Source organism: Oncorhynchus mykiss, chromosome 16 (assembly GCF_057628025.1).
Source record: "Oncorhynchus mykiss isolate SJ-2025 chromosome 16, ASM5762802v1, whole genome shotgun sequence".
NCBI classification, from domain to species: Eukaryota; Metazoa; Chordata; class Actinopteri; order Salmoniformes; family Salmonidae; genus Oncorhynchus; species Oncorhynchus mykiss.
The window spans coordinates 19,102,414-19,118,587 of NC_143037.1; the positions used below are offsets into that span (position 1 = coordinate 19,102,414).

The window sequence follows — 16,174 nt, forward strand, 5'->3', positions numbered from 1 at the left end:
TTTATTTATCCTTTGATGAGCAGTGATCTGAGTAACAGATAGGCTTGTTACCATATAGACTATATTTTTACATAGAGTTACTGAGCTTCACAATAAAAGGTGAGTAATGTCCAATCAGTGGGATAATACATTTAATCATCACTGATATGTCTGCTTTGGTTTTTGACACGAGACAACACATAGTTATCCCATAGTACAGATAGCTTTAGAACTCACACCAATGTATGTAAACTAGTAGAACTGTACAAGAGTCATACAAATTAGAAAGAAACAAAGATTTCGAAATATATTCGAGACCTATAACCCACCTGTGACAGAAAGTGTTAGCAAAGATGGCAGATAAATTAAGATAGTTCAATCAGGCCGTTTATTACCATTGAAAAAATGACTTTTCTTGTTGAAAAGCGGTATCCCAAGTATTAATACAGTAAAGTACACACACTAAAGGGTAATTATTATTATTGTTTCTTCTGTAAAATAGTGTTTTTAGACACAACTGCAAACTTCAAGGAGTAGGGCATTCAAGGCTTTGGTTTGATGGGAAGTCGTAATGTCATAGGCCTCCCCCTTGCTTGAAGAACAATATTATGTTTCTTCAGAGAAAATATATTTGTAGTGATGTCCAATGTTTTTTTGTTATTGTATTGGAATTTGAAATTTAAAATAAAATGTTTAAAAGTGTTTTTTTTTTAAAGAGACGAAGCGAGGAACAACTGGGCCAAAAAATATATATTCTCCCCCCAAAAAACAAAAACAAAAGAGGGGCAAAAAAGAACAAAAGAGGAAAGACCCACCCCAACACTTGTGCTATTTCATGATGTACAAGCATTTCTCTACACCCGCAATAACATCTGCTAAACACGTGTATGTGACCAATACAATTTGATTTGAATTTATCTGGACCACCGATTGAGATGTGCCTTTTGATAAGTAGATCAGATGTTAAATGAGTTGAAAATAAGACTGGCGTGCCACCTATACAGTGCCACCCAGTGGAGACAGTACCACATGTGACATTACACAGAGGTTCCAAACGGAAGTGTGTTGTACCGAAAATGTGGCGCGAGACATAGCCAATGTTGTGTGTACATACACGTTTTTTTTTAAGTAAAAACTTAATCTAAAACAGTTCCATCCACTGCATTTATTATACAATTTGGGAACTACGTTGTTTTATGAGACGGGCGGCATAGGAACCGGCGTTCATCAAGGCAAATATGCCCCGTAGACGACAGGTACGAAACATGTAGGTCGGAAGCTAACGTTACGGCGTTAGCTAGCTAGCTGGATAAAGCTAACTTGATTAGCTATGCTGCTAGCATAATGTTGCTAAAATGTTAGCCAGTGGTCTCTATAATGCATTCGAAAGTATGAATGTTTCTTAACTAGCTAGATAACCTAATGCTAACTATCTAGTTAGCTACTGCAGATAACCTAAGTTAGTAAGCTAAAATGGCCTATTTTTTACGCTTTCAAGGTAGATTGCTAGCTAATGCTGCAATGGTGTTTTGCTAATGTTGCGTTGCCTATTTGGCTAACTAACGTTAACTGACTAGCTAGCTAGCTATTAAGGCTGTGTTTACATATCGATTTGTAGAGAGTAATTAGCTAGCTGTATATCTCATTTATGAGAAATTGATACATTTGAAGGAGCTAACGTTAGCAACAATTCTATAACCTAGTTAGAGCCATCATGACAAGCAAATAGTTAACGTTACCTGGCTAACGTGTTAGCCCTACCAGTCTTACTTTTTTTCCATTCTATCACAGAGTGTGCATTTGGGGAGCGGCTCTGATGGGACTGAAGATTCAGACTCTTCTGCAGAGCGAGAACAGACAAACAGCTCAGAGAGTGATGGGAACATGCCCAAGAGAACACGCCTCACAAGAGCATCTCTGCGCCTCAGCCAAAGCTCACAAGGTAAAGAAAGCCATGGGATGGATGCTTTAGTTATGAATCAAAACCTACATTGCAACTGTAGTAGTTAGGCTAGCGAACAATGAGTCAATCACCTGTATAGGAGACCTTGTGAGGGCTAACAATTGCTAGAAGAGTCCATTATTTTATCCTACAGTGTCAGTGTAGCTGAATGTTGTGCTGTTTCTCCCACATGCCAATGTAGACACACCAGATGTGAAGCGAGTCGGCGACCATGACGAGTCTCCGCCGTTGACGCCCACAGGCAACGCCCCATCATCTGAGTCTGAGCTGGACATCTCCAGCCCCAACGCCTCCCACGACGAGAGTGTGGCCAAAGACCCCGCCCTCAGAGACTCAGACAAGGACCTCTCCCACCGGCCCAAGCGCCGCCGCTGCCATGAGACCTACAATTTTAACATGAAGTGTCCCACACCGGGATGCAACTCACTGGGTAAGACAAGTGACTATTTGGTTAGTGGCACCACTGCTAGTTTAGTGGATGCTGAACAAGACTTGTCATGATTATTGTTAAGATTCTTATTATGAAATATCTCTGGTCAATTAATTTAATTATATGTAAACTCATTGCTTTTCTGTCTCTCGTGTTCCTTGCAGGACATCTAACAGGAAAACATGAACGCCATTTTGCGGTTTCAGGATGTCCTCTTTACCATAACCTATCTGCTGATGAATGCAAGGTAAATATGTCATTAAAATATTTGGCATTGCTTATTGAGGTACATTAACTTCATTGTCTCGTACAATGAGAGCTACAGAGAATCAAATGCCCATCCTTTTTATTGACAGGTGAAAGCAACCACTCGCGAGAAACACGAAGAAGAATCAAAGGTGCAGGAGGAAAGCAACAGACACGCTACACGACATCAGGTAAAATTAATTAAATTAATGTTGAATACTTTTTACGGTGATTAATTTTATCATGTCAGGTGGGGCTTCAATTGGCTCACCACGCTCTAGCAACTCCTTCTGGTTGGCCAGGCGCCCGCAGGCTGACCTCGGTCGTCAGGTGAACGGTGTTTCCTCCAACACATTGGTGCGGCTAGCTTCCGGGATAAGCAGGCAGGTATTAAGAAGCGCGGTTTGGCTGTTCAGGTTTCGGAGGACGCATGACTCGACCTTCGCCCATTGGGGAGTTGCAGTGATGAGACCAGATCAAAAAAGGGGGTAAAATAAAAAATAGCTAAAATCACAATGAATTCCTGTTGTGTCCACCAGATGCCCACATCAAAACAGACGAGATACAAAGAGCAGGTGACGGAGATGAGAAAGGGGAGGAATTCTGGGCTTCCCAAGGAGCAGAAGGAGAAGTACATGGTGAGACATAGGACAGATCTCCCCCATTCTAATGACTAGAGGGAGAATCATGTTTGCTATGGGGATCCTCTGGTCACTTGGCCCTTCCACCCCTACGGGAGAGCAGCTCCCAATCAGCCCAGTCAAAGCTCTTCTCTGTCTTGGCACCCCAATGGTGGAACAAGCTTACCCCTAATGTCAGGACAGCGGCCCATCTTCCTGAAAATGTCTGAAACGCTACCTCTTTTTAAAGAGTATATTCAATAAAGCCCGTTTATTGACACAATCAGCACTCCGTCACCCAACTCTTTTTCTTTCCATCTCGTCTACAGGAGCATCGACAGAGCCACGGCAACACCAGAGAACCTCTTCTGGAGAACATCACTAGTGAATATGACCTGGAGCTTTTCAGAAAAGCCCAGGCACGCGCATCTGAAGATCTGGTAAGACAAAAACCTCAGTGCACCTTCATGCATAATAAACCAATCGTGTTTTAGATTATTGTAGATAAGATGTTCTTGGTAGTTTAGAAGAATTTCATATTTCTCCTCTCTCGTTTTCCGCTTATTGAAAACGCCACAGGAGAAGCTGCGGATCCAGGGACAGATCACGGAGGGCAGCAACATGATCAAGACCATCCTGTTCGGCCGCTACGAGCTGGACACGTGGTACCACTCGCCCTACCCCGAGGAGTACGCCCGCCTGGGACGTCTCTACGTCTGCGAGTTCTGCCTCAAGTACATGAAGAGCCAGACCATTCTGAGACGACACATGGTAAGATATACAGTGCCTTCAGAAAGTACCCCTCGACTTTGTTATTCCACGTTTTGTTACAGCCCGAATTTCAAAATAGATGAAATATTATTTATTTTTTCACTCACCCGTCTACACACTATACCCCATAATGACAAAGTGAAAACATGTTTTTAGAAATGTATTGAAAATGAATTACAGAAATATCTCATTTACATAGGCATTCCCACCCCTTTGCTATGCCACCCAAAATGTAGGTCTGGTGCATCCAATTTACTTTGATCATCCTTGAGCTGTCACGACAACTTGATTGGAGTTCACCTGTTGCCAATTCAGCTGTGTGTTTCTTTCTAAATGTATGTCCAAACATGTCTATATAAGGTCCCACAGTTAATCGTAGATGTCAGAGCAAAAACTTGTCAAGTCCAAAGAACTGTCTGTAGATCTCCGAGATAGAATTGTTGTGTCTGGGGAAGGGCATAAAACCATTTCTAGTGTTAAAAGTTTTGAAGAGAGCAGTGGTCTCCATCATTGACAAATTAAAACAAATATGAAACTGCCTAGATCTGGCTGTCAGACCGAACTGGGTAAGAAGGACCTTGGTCATGGAAGTGACCTAGACAGAACTACAGAATTCCTTGGCTGAGATGGGAGAACCTGCCACGAGGACAACGGTCTCTACAGCACTTCACCAATCTAGGCTTTATGGGAGAGTGGCCAGTCGGAAGCCACTCCTGAGAAAAAGTCTCATGACAGCATGCATAAGGCAAATTATTCTGTGGTCTGATGAGACAAATTTAACTCTTTAGCCTGAATGCAAAGCTCTGTGTCTGGAGAAAATCAAGCACAGCTCATCTCCCAACGGGGAAGAATCATGCTATGTATGCTTTTTAGCGTCAGGGACTAGGAGACTGGTAAGGATAGAGGGAACAATGACTGGAGCCAAATACAGCAAACTCTTGATGAGAGAGTTTCTTCAGAGTGCAAACGACCTTAAGCTGGGGCATAGAGTCCACGTTCCAACAGGATAATGACCCCAAAAATACAGCCAAAACACTGCTGGATTGGCTTCAGAACACGAATGTGAAAGTCCTTGAGTGTTCCAGTCAAAGCCAAGATTTAAATCCCATTGAAAATCTGTGGAAAGACTTGGGAGAGGCGATGAACAGCAATCTAGCTTAAGAGCTTTGAGAAAATCTGCAGATGTTCAAAGATTCTTCCAAATGGTCTACGGTACAACTCCCGCAGCCGCACTCCTTTTGAGAAAAAGTATTTTCCTTTTTATCCTGACAAATGTTGACTCTCCTGAACACTAACGCCGGAGTACAATGTTAATGATATAGGGTCCTATCATGGTACAAAAATAAACATTGTTCTAAGCTCATAGACATACCCAAGACGACTCAAAGCTGGGCTTTATAAATACATTTGATTGAATCGCCACCAACGGTGCTTTTACAAAGTATTAACTCAGAGGTTTGAATACTTATGTAAATGAGATTTCTGTGTTTCATTTTCAATACATTTGCAAATATTTCTAAAAACATGTTTTCATTTTGTCGTCATGGGGTATTGTGTATGGATGGGTAAGGGGAACAATCAATTTAATCCATTGTGAATTCAGGCTGTAATACAACAAAAATGCGGAAAAAGTCGAGGGGTATGAATACTTCCCGAAGGCACTGTAGAAAAGCCAGTCCTATCACCTCTTAAGCTGGGGTTACACAAATCAACTTTCACACAATGTTTGTTGCAGGTTGCAAGTGACATCCTCTAAAGCAACCTTTGCTGATACTCGAAGCAACTCAAATGTGATTGAAACTGCATGCAACAGCCAATCAAAGTTTAAGCTCCTTTTGTCATATGTTTGGGAATTCTAAACTCACCCAATGACTTCAATTTCAGCTGAAACTCTTCAGAGAGGCCTTTTTTAATGGGGGTTTGAATGAGCAAATCAATAGTGTTGTCTCCCTGTGTGTTTGTTAGGCTAAGTGTGTGTGGAAGCATCCGCCCGGCGATGAGGTCTACAGGAAGGGAGCCATCTCTGTCTTTGAGGTGGACGGCAAGAAGAACAAGGTGAGGGGGCCTACACACTTGAACTCGTACACAACAAATGCTTTTTTTCCTGTCTCCGTTTTATTCTCCGATCTAAAGAACAAAGAAATAATCATGGTTGAATTATTACCTTTCGTTTTGTCATGTCTCACGTTTCTTCAGGGACCCTAACCCCACTGGTGCCTTGCACTCCTATAAAACAAGCTACATAGAATATGAATCTATGGATAGGTCACATACACTGGATAGGTGCAGTGAAATGTGTTGTTTTACAGGGTCGGCCACAGTAGTACGGCACCCCTGGAGGAAATTAGCTCTAACCGCTAGTCTACCTTTCGCCCCTACATTATCCCTGGCAAGGTCTTTGGGGAATTTAAATGGTGTGTGGTTTCCTTTTCCAGATCTACTGCCAGAACCTGTGTCTACTTGCCAAGCTCTTCCTGGATCACAAGACGCTATACTACGATGTGGAACCCTTTCTGTTCTACGTTATGACTGAGGCAGACAACACAGGCTGCCATCTTGTGGGATACTTCTCTAAGGTACCCATCCATTATACTCTGTTCAAATTGATAGTGTCTCCCATAACTTTTTGATACGGTTTATAACAGAGCTTTTTAAAAATTATTATTAGGGACGTCTCTGTCATTACTTTAGTTTTAAAGATGAGATTCAGACCCATATCCTCTGTTTTTTCAGGAGAAGAACTCTTTCCTCAACTACAACGTCTCCTGCATCCTGACAATGCCCCAGTACATGAGGCAAGGCTTTGGGAAGATGCTGATTGACTTCAGTAAGTATAGACTAACTCTGTTTTCCCCTTGTTAGATTGGCTACTGCAACTACTGCCAGGGGGCATTTCAAGATGCTGATATATTTTGTTAAGCCTCCCAGGAATGACAACAGAGTCTTGCTGGTCAAAAATGGCTTTTAATGTCCTGAAAGCAACTTCTTTATGTGTTGTCATTACGCAGTTATTGCAGTAGAAACTACAGTTCCTTTAGCAGTTTTTTTTGCTTTTCTCCACCAGGTCTCATTGCTATGCAAGTGCAGTCCATCTCATTACTTATTAGAACTGCTAGTGACCACCCTGCCGGCGCTCTCCCCTTTCTGTAGGCTACCTGCTGTCCAAGGTGGAGGAGAAGGTGGGCTCCCCAGAGCGGCCCCTCTCGGACCTGGGCCTCATCAGCTACCGTAGCTACTGGAAAGAGGTGCTGCTGCGTTACATGTACAACTTCCAGGGCAAAGAGATCTCCATCAAAGGTGACAGAGGACTTTACAAAGAACTGATTTTTGCAAATATGTTTTGGTGCTTAATGCCGCTCTTGACTGTTGAGAAAATATTTCCTCAACAATCTACAATTAGTTTAGGGTCAAAGGTGAGGGTTTAAAATTACCCGGGTAAATTATGTAGCTTGTTCCGGTCACACACACACGCCATACACTCTCACACAATCTCCAAAGTGTCCTCTTTAAATTTCTCCCACATGAGCATATGTATTTTTTTTCTCATTTAGAAACATTTTAATTTGGGCCTGTCCATATCGGCTAATTCTCCTCTCATAATGAATTAGTCCGTAGGTGGAGCATCAAACTGCTTAACGAACATGCACTAAGCATTAAACCTGGGACGGCTACCTTTGATTTATCACTCTATTTGTCATGTATTCGCTGTAGCTTGTGTGTTTACAGCCCTATCAATCTGTTTTATGGTTGTCAAGTCTGTAAATGTTGATGATTTAACGTTAATTATTTAGCTTTTTCAGGTTAGTCTCAGTTTCATTTGAACACATGAGATGATTTTCTTCCAAGCATTTGAATGACTAGCATTTAAATGATTCAGTATTTTGAATGAGTGCGTGAAGAGCTGTGCGTTGTACTCGTGTGTGTTCAGAGATCAGCCAGGAGACCGCGGTGAACCCAGTGGACATTGTCAGCACCCTGCAGTCCCTGCAGATGCTTAAGTACTGGAAGGGAAAGCACCTCGTCTTGAAGAGACAGGTAAGTGTCCCCTTCATGAAGGTGTGTCATGACAATATCAACATCGGTTAACCCTTTATACTCTGATCCCATGTACGGGATCAAAAATGGGAGATTTGGTCACTGATAAGAACGCGGTGGCTGTACAGTAACATACTATACATTACATCAGAACTCTGGGTGTCCGCTTTACGATGTATAGCTTTCAAATGACAGGCGTTCTAAACGGGACTACCACCCGCTAGCTACAAGTGTGCTCTGTTCAGTTCCTCCAAAGGCACAGCCAGGAAAGCTAAAAAAATAATAAACTCCTAGTTGAATGCTCTACTGCCTGAGTCTTACGTGTATTGAAATCACTGCACACTTTGGAGTGGCCACTTGAAGATACCAGTGAGACCTCTCACTCAAATCCTTGTAAGGTTATATCTTATGTTGTATCTACCCCAGATCTTGCAGGAATATTCGTATATAGTATTGAATGTATTCAGCGTTTTAGTATTGCCCGATTTTCTGTTATCGAAACAAATGGCTGCAAAAAGTACAGTGCCGGTGAAATGCACATAAAATCAACAGTGAATTCGGTTCCTGTCTCAGGTGAACTGTTTGTTCAGATAATTCTCAGAAGTTTTTCCTTTCAATTGCAACTGTGATTATGCATATTCTTCTAATATTTTTTTCTGTTTGAGCATTTCAATTGGGGCCTATCCATATAGGTAAAGGGTTAAGTAATGTCCCCCATCACGTACCCAACAGTGTGTGACATCACAATATCCCATTCAGCCCAGTTTGTCAGTTAGTTTATACCCTAGACGCGGCACCTAAAACCTGTGAAGGAGGAGTTCTGTGAACATTTGAGACTGCAAAATCATGGATATGTCATGTGTTTACTGTAGCTTGTGTGTATGTAGCCCTGTCCATCTGTTTTATGTGGTTATCTGCAGTGGGTTTCATAAATATTCACCCCTTTGGATTTCTTCACATTTTGTGTTGCAAAGTGTGATTTTAAAATGGATTTAATTGTAAAAAAAAATAAAAAAATGTCAACGATCGACACAAAATACTAATGTCAGTGGAAAACATTTTCATATATACACTACCGGTCAAAAGTTTTAGAACACCTATGCATTCAAGGGTTTTTCTTTATTTTACTATATTTTCTACATTGTAGAATAATAGTGAAGACATCAAAACTATGAAATAACACACATTGAATCATGTAGTAACCAAAAAAGTGTTAACCAAATCAAAATATATTTTATATTTGAGATTATTCAAATAGCAACCCTTTGCCTTGATGACAGCTTTGCTCACTCTTGGCATTCTCTCAACCTGTGTCATGAGGTAGTCGCCTGAAATGCATTTCAATTAACAGGTGTGCCTTGTTAAAAGTTAATTTGTGGAATTTCTTTCCTTAACCTGTTGCGACGAGCAATCCTGTATCCGGGAGCGTAATTATAGCCTCAAGCTCATTAGCATAACGCAACGTTAACTATTCATGAAAATCGCAAATGAAATGAAAGAAATATATTGGCTCACAAGCTTAGCCTTTTGTTAACAACACTGTCATCTCAAATTTTCAAAAAATGCTTTTCAACCATAGCTACACAAGCATTTGTGTAAGAGTATTGATAGCTAGCATAGCATTAAGCCTAGCATTCAGCAGGCAACATTTTCACAAAAACAAGAAAAGCATTCCAATAAAAATAATTTACCTTTGAAGAACTTTGGATATTTTCAATGAGGAGACTCTCAGTTAGATAGCAAATGTTCAGTTTTTCCAAAAATATTATTTGTGTAGGAGAAATCGCTCCGTTTTGTTCATCACGTTTGGCTAAGAAAAAACCCTGAAAATTCAGTCATTACAACGGCAAACTTTTTTCCAAATTAACTCCATAATATCGACAGAAACATGGCAAACGTTGTTTAGAATCAATCCTCAAGGTGTTTTTCACATATCTATTCGATGATAAATCACTCGTGGCAGTTTGGTTTCTCCTCTGTTCAAAGTGGAAAAATGCACGCACCTGGACATTACGCAATAGTTTCGACGGAGGACACCGAGTGGACACCTGGTAAATGTAGTCTCTTATGGTCAAATTTCCAATGATATGCCTACAAATACGTCACAATGCTGCAAACACCTTGGGGAAACAACAGAAAGTGTAGGCTCATTCCTTGCGCATTCACAGCCATATAAGGAGACATTGGAACACAGCGCATTCAAAATCTGGCTCACTTCCTGTATGAAATTTCATCTTGGTTTCGCCTGTAGCATTAGTTCTGTGGCACTCACAGACAATATCTTTGCAGTTTTGGAAACGCCAGAGTGTTTTCTTTCCAAAGCTGTCAATTATATGCATAGTCGAGCATCTTTTCGTGACAAAATATCTTGTTTAAAACGGGAACGTTTTTCATCCAAAAATGAAATACTGCCCCCAGAGGTTCAAGAGGTTAATGCGTTTGAGCCAATCAGTTGTTTTGTGACAAGGTAGGGGGGTATACAGAAGATAGCCCTATTTGGTAAAAGACCAAGTCCATATTATGGCAAGAACCGCTCCAATAAGAAAAGAGAAATGACAGTCCATTACTTCAAGACATGAAGGTCAGTCAATCTGGAAAATTTCAAAAGTTTTTCAAGTGCAGTTGCAAAAACCATCAAGTGCCATGATGAAACTGGCTCTCATGAGGACCGCCACAGGAAAGGAAGACCTAGAGTTACTTCTGCTGCAGAGGATAAATTCATTAGAGTCAACTGCACCTCTGATTGCAGCCCAAATAAATGCTTCACAGAGTTCAAGTAACAGACACATCTCCACATCAAATGTTCAGGGGAGACTATGTGAAAAAGGCCTTTTAATGATCGAATTGCTTCAATGAAACCACCACTAAAGGACACCAATAAGAAGAAGAGACTTGCTTGGACCAAGAAACACAAGCAGTGGACATTAAACCGGTAGAAATCTGTCCTTTGGTCCGAGGAGTCCAAATTTGAGATTTTTGGTTCCAACCATCGTGTCTTTGTGAGATGCGGAGTAAGTCAATGGATGATCTCCACATATGTGGTTCCCACCGTGAAACATGGAGGAGGTGGTATGGGGGTGCTTTGCCGGTGACACTGTCAGTGATTTATTTAGAATTCAAGGCACACTTAACCAGCATGGCTACCACAGCATTCTGCAGCGATATCCCATCTGGTTTGCGCTTAGTCCCACTATCATTTGTTTTTCAACAAGACAATGACCCCAAACACACCTCCAGGCTGTGAAAGGGCTATTTGACCAAGAAGGAGAGTGATATAAGCGCTGTATCAGATGTCCTGGCCTTCACAATCACCCGACCTCAACCCAGTTTGGGATGAGTCAGTCCGCAGAGTGAAGGAAAAGCAGCCAACAAGTGCTCAGCATATGTGGGAACTCCTTCAAGACTTTTGGAAGAACATTCATGAAGCTGGTTGAAAAAATGCCAAGTGTGTGCAAAGCTGTCATCAAGGCAAAGGGTGCCTACTTTGAAAGATCCTCAAATATTTTGATTTGTTTAACACTTTTGGTTACTACATGATTCCATATGTTATTTCATAGTTTACGATGTCGAAAAAAGTAAAAATAAAGATATAACCTTCGTAGATGGTGACTGGTACTGTATATATTTTTTAGATTAACGAAGAATAAATCACTAATATACTGTACCTTTTTAAGTATTGAACCCCCTGAGTCAATACACGTTAGTAACACCTTTTGGCAGCGATTTATAGCTGTGCCTCTTCTTGGGTCAGTCTCTAAGAGCTTTGCACACTTGGATTGTGCAATATTTGCCCATTTATTATTTTTAATTCTTCATGCTGTGTCAACTAACTTGGCCACTCAGGAACATTCACTGTCTTCATGGTAAGCAACTCTAGTATCTATTTTGCCTGGTGTTGTAGGTTTAGGTTATTGTTCTGCTGAAAGGTGAATTCCTCTCCCAGTGTCTGGTGTAAAGCAGACTGAAGCGGGATCTCCTCTAGGATATTGCCTGTGCTTAGCTCCATCCCATTTCTTTTTATCCCAAAAACCTCCCCAGTCTTTGCCGATATCAAGAATACCCATACCACGATGCAGCCACCACCATGCTTGAAAATAAGGAAGCAGTTACTCACTGATGTGTTGGATTGGCCCCAAACATAAGGCTTTGGATTTAGGCCAAAAAGTATATTCCTTTGCCGCGCTTTTTTTTAAAGGTATTACTTTAGTGTATTGTTGCATACAGGATGCATGTTTATTCTGTATATTTGTGTTCTTCTTTTCTCTGTCATATAGGTCATTATTGTGGAGTCACTACAATGTTGTTGATCCATCCTCAGTTTTCTCCCATCACAGCCATTGAACCCTGTAGCTGTTTTAAAATCACCAATGGCCTCATGGTGACATCCCTGAGCAGTTTCCTTCCTGTCCTGTAGCTCAATTCAGAAGGACGATTATCTTTTGATGTGTATGGGTGGTTTAATACATCATCCACAGCATCATTATTAACGTGACCATGCTTAAAGTGATATTCAATGTCTGAATAGTTATTGTTACCAATCTACCAATCACGGCCCTTCTTTGAGGCTTTCGAAATGCTCACTGGTCTTTGTAGTTAAATCTATGCTTTAAATTCAATACGTGACCTAGAGACCTTACAGATGAATGGGGGACAGTGGAAGGGGTAGTCATTCCAAATAATTTTAACCCCTTGTTTTACTCCTGAACTAATTTAGGCTTTCTTAAACAGAGGTGAATACTTGACCTATATTTGAGTTATTTAGTACATTTTATATATTTTTCTTTTCACTTTGACATTATGGATTGTTTTGTGTAGGTCACTAACAAAATCACAATTCAATCTATTCCATTCCCACATTGTAACGCAACAAAATGTGAAAAAATCCAAGGGGGGTGAATACTTATGATACCCACTGTATTTCATATCTGTAAATGTTGATAATTTTATGTCTTTGACTCGGTGCTCTTGAATGCGAGGCAAATTCCTCAAGGGCCAATAAATGAATTGAATTGAACTCTCCCTCACAGGACCTGATCGATGAGTGGAAAGCTAAGGAGACCAAAAGAGGCAGCAACAACAAAACCATCGACCCCAGCTCGCTTAAATGGACCCCGCCCAAAGGGACATAGGCTATAGGCTCACCAGTGAGCCACTTAATAAACTTGACTTTCTTCTACCACACCTGCTGGGATAGGAGTCCTATCAATACCACGGTGATCTTTATTCTACCACACCTGCCGGGATAGGAGTCCTTTCAATATCACAGTGATCTTTATTCTACCACACCTGCCGGGATAGGAGTCCCATCAATACCACAGTGATCTTTATTCTACCACACCTGCCGGGATAGGAGTCCTTTCAATATCACAGTGATCTTTATTCTACCACACCTGCCGGGATAGGAGTCCCATCAATACCACAGTGATCTTTATTCTACCACACCTGCCGGGATAGGAGTCCTTTCAATATCACAGTGATCTTTATTCTACCACACCTGCCGGGATAGGAGTCCCATCAATACCACAGTGATCTATCTTCTACCACACCTGCCGGGATAGGAGTCCCATCAATACCACAGTGATCTTCTAACCCTAAACCCACCCTGTAGCTGTCCCTTACTTGTTTTCTTTTGTGTCTGGGGGAACTCTCTTCCCTTTTTACATTTCGACTTGTATTTATATTTTAGTAATATGCCACCATGTAACCATTCAATCAATTCTTGGCTGAAATATTGTTAAACAATGAAGGTTACAGAATTTGAGTTGATGACTTGTTTTAAACGATCCACTTAAAGATGAGCTATGAATGTAGGTACATCTCGTCTGAGCTCTGACACTAGTGGATCACATGAGTGTTTTTGCTTCTTTGTCCACAAAAAAATATATAACTGACCGGCTGCAGCATTCCTGGCTATTTTATTTCATTCAACACAGTTGCGGTTGTTTGCAGAGACAAGTACATTTTTTTGGGGATGGAATATTCAATAATCATCAGCATGAACTTTGATACCTTAGATAGATATAGCATTTTGTTTCTTACAAGTATGAGATACAGTTTCGTTTTGTATGGTAGTTCTTTTTGAGTCTATATCAAAATTGTATAGGTCATGAAAACAAATCTTTTTTTTTTCTAGCTTTAGTAATATTGGAGTTGGTCCCATTCCTCTTGTGAATCTGCCAAATGAAGAAATAAAAAATATAACATACAAGTTCAAATGTTTCGTTTGCATTTAGTCAACACGAATGCAGGTTTTACATGTATGTTTTTGAAATTGCACAGTAAAACCTGTATTACATTTTGCAAACTGTACATTACAATGTTACAAAGTGCGCTCTGGTTTTAACCGTAACCTCAATGTATATGACAGACCTGGTTGTGTGTCTGATCCCTCAGCGACATCGACCGCAGTGCTGGGAGCATCTGGAATGATCCTCGTGAACGATTCTGCAGCACAAAACATTGCATTTGGTTATGACACGCGACGGCAATTGTTGACACCCGTTTTAAATTTGACTTCTCTCTGCTGTGTGTTTGTCTAAAAAAAAAAAAAAAAAAATGCCTTGAGATTTCAAATGATATAAATCATGCCATTTAGCAGACACTTTTATCCAAAGTGTTTTAGTCATCCGTGTATACATTTTTACGTATTGGGGGGGTTCTGGGAATTGAACCCACGCTGCAAGAGCCATACTCCTCTACCAACTGAGCTATAGAGGATTTTATATGAAGTGTAATAATTCTTACCCCCACTTAGTGCTCTTCTTCCCATAAGTCCAACAAACATGTCCCCTTTGTTTCCTGTTGAAGACATCACCAGGAAAGGGAAATTTAAAAGGAGATGCATATTTTTTTCTCATGTTAAATGTAAAACATATTTTAAATCCATATAATGCAGAAAATGTGTTATTGTTATGATTTAGATACTGAATAATCCACAATATAGTATATGGACCAGAGTGTACTGTATACCACTATTAAAAAAAAAAAGTGTTAGTCCATTGTGCTATACTCACGTTTTCTATCCACTTTAATAGGCTGCGGCTGATCGTCTGTAATTAAAGGGACCTGATAAGCACTCAAATGTATTTGAGTTCAAAATATTAGCTTTTCTTGTCAATTAGATATAATACGTACTCAACATACAATCATCATACAATTTTGTATTCTAGTCTACCTCCTTCAAGATCCTTTTCAAGTCATTCATTCTTGTTATGGACAGGCAGAATGTTATAGTGCTTACCTGAGCGTTTGCCCATGAGCCCGTAGAACTGACGGGCTTTGGATCTCTTTATCAGACTAGCCACTTGGCTGGACAATCTCTCTTCCAGTGGCTCATCCTGGCGAAAGGATTAAAGTGTCTTTTTTCCACAACATTTTTTTTCTTGATTTATTTGTGAAAAAGCAATGTTCGATTGCGACAATTATTACTCGCAAATATTTTTTTGTTCTTGGTTCAAATCAGGAATATACTAATGATATAAACTCGTCTTGATAATAGAAGTCTAAAACGTTCCACTTACCTGCCAGTCTTTTGATACCCAGTGTTCCTTGTCAACACTAAACGACAATCCTTGGTATGTATACACCAGTGCAAACAGGGTAACTATTACCAGCTGGAATTTCAAGATATCCATTGAATGTGATGATACTAGGCAAAGCTATATTCAAATAAGACTCTTTTTTTTTTTTGACTTAAGAAGTATATATCTTCAAGCAATAATGATAGTTGGCTGTTGAGTGAGCTCAGAAAAGGTCTGCTATCTTCTCTGATGGATTGCGGACTGAGTCTATTCCCTGTCGGTCTGATCCTGCACTGAATACAACGTCCATTTTATAACACAGTACCCCGTACAAGCTCATGTTCCCTCCCCTCTGGACGCCATCAAATCATCAAGCTCACACTATTATTATACAACATTTAACAAATATGATGTGTTTTTCACATCATGCTGAGAGATGCAGGAAATATGTTTGTGAATACTTGTAGTATGCAGGTCCATCGTTAAGGAAACGAAATATAGGTGAGGCGAATGCAACGAGCTGTCGTCCAGTTTGAGCACTTGGACTGATGATATATGCATAATGCCCAATATCCAATTTACAGAAAGGGCCATTGTGCTTGTACTTTTA

At 40.5% G+C, this 16,174-nt stretch overlaps 2 protein-coding genes across 4 annotated transcripts; one reads left to right on the forward strand and one right to left on the reverse strand.

Annotated features, from left to right (window-relative positions):
- Nucleotides 1–1,062: 1,062 nt before the first annotated feature.
- Nucleotides 1,063–14,259, forward strand: kat7b (lysine acetyltransferase 7b). Of its 2 annotated transcripts, none has more exons than XM_021565075.3 (14): nt 1,063–1,235; nt 1,771–1,921; nt 2,124–2,372; nt 2,537–2,619; nt 2,729–2,809; nt 3,158–3,256; nt 3,568–3,678; nt 3,818–4,009; nt 5,975–6,064; nt 6,445–6,585; nt 6,743–6,836; nt 7,160–7,306; nt 7,938–8,044; nt 13,072–14,259. In XM_021565075.3, the coding sequence occupies exons 1-14, from the start codon at nt 1,218–1,220 to the stop codon at nt 13,171–13,173; spliced, it is 1,665 nt and encodes a 554-aa protein (XP_021420750.1). In that variant the 5' UTR covers nt 1,063–1,217; the 3' UTR covers nt 13,174–14,259. The 2 variants fall into 2 exon arrangements, with proteins under 2 accessions (XP_021420750.1, XP_090058272.1); XM_090202146.1 differs by having other exon boundaries at nt 3,568–3,676; nt 3,804–4,009.
- LOC110491543 (uncharacterized) lies at nt 13,938–15,859 on the reverse strand. 2 transcript variants are annotated; one of them, XM_021565076.3, is made up of 6 exons: nt 15,565–15,859; nt 15,285–15,381; nt 15,058–15,093; nt 14,789–14,842; nt 14,414–14,488; nt 13,938–14,217 (listed from the first exon to the last, which is right to left on the reverse strand). In XM_021565076.3, exons 1-6 carry the CDS (start codon nt 15,676–15,678, stop codon nt 14,180–14,182), a joined length of 414 nt encoding a protein of 137 aa, XP_021420751.1. In that variant the 5' UTR covers nt 15,679–15,859; the 3' UTR covers nt 13,938–14,179. The 2 variants fall into 2 exon arrangements, with proteins under 2 accessions (XP_021420751.1, XP_090058273.1); XM_090202147.1 differs by lacking the exon at nt 13,938–14,217 and having other exon boundaries at nt 14,364–14,488; nt 15,565–15,848.
- Nucleotides 15,860–16,174: the final 315 nt, after the last annotated feature.

Bases quoted from the DNA above. Each gene is read 5' to 3' on its own strand.
- kat7b (XM_090202146.1), top strand. The intron at 3,677-3,803 runs TGGTAAGACAAA...TTTTCCGCTTAT, and splicing joins GGCACGCGCATCTGAAGATC to TGAAAACGCCACAGGAGAAG. The intron at 6,065-6,444 runs GTGAGGGGGCCT...TTCCTTTTCCAG, and splicing joins TGGACGGCAAGAAGAACAAG to ATCTACTGCCAGAACCTGTG.
- LOC110491543 (XM_090202147.1), bottom strand. From the start codon at position 15,678: ATGGATATCTTGAAATTCCAGCTGGTAATAGTTACCCTGTTTGCACTG. The intron at 15,382-15,564 runs GTAAGTGGAACG...TCCTTTCGCCAG, and splicing joins GGGTATCAAAAGACTGGCAG to GATGAGCCACTGGAAGAGAG. The intron at 14,489-14,788 runs GTAAGAATTATT...TTTGTGCTGCAG, and splicing joins AAGAAGAGCACTAAGTGGGG to AATCGTTCACGAGGATCATT.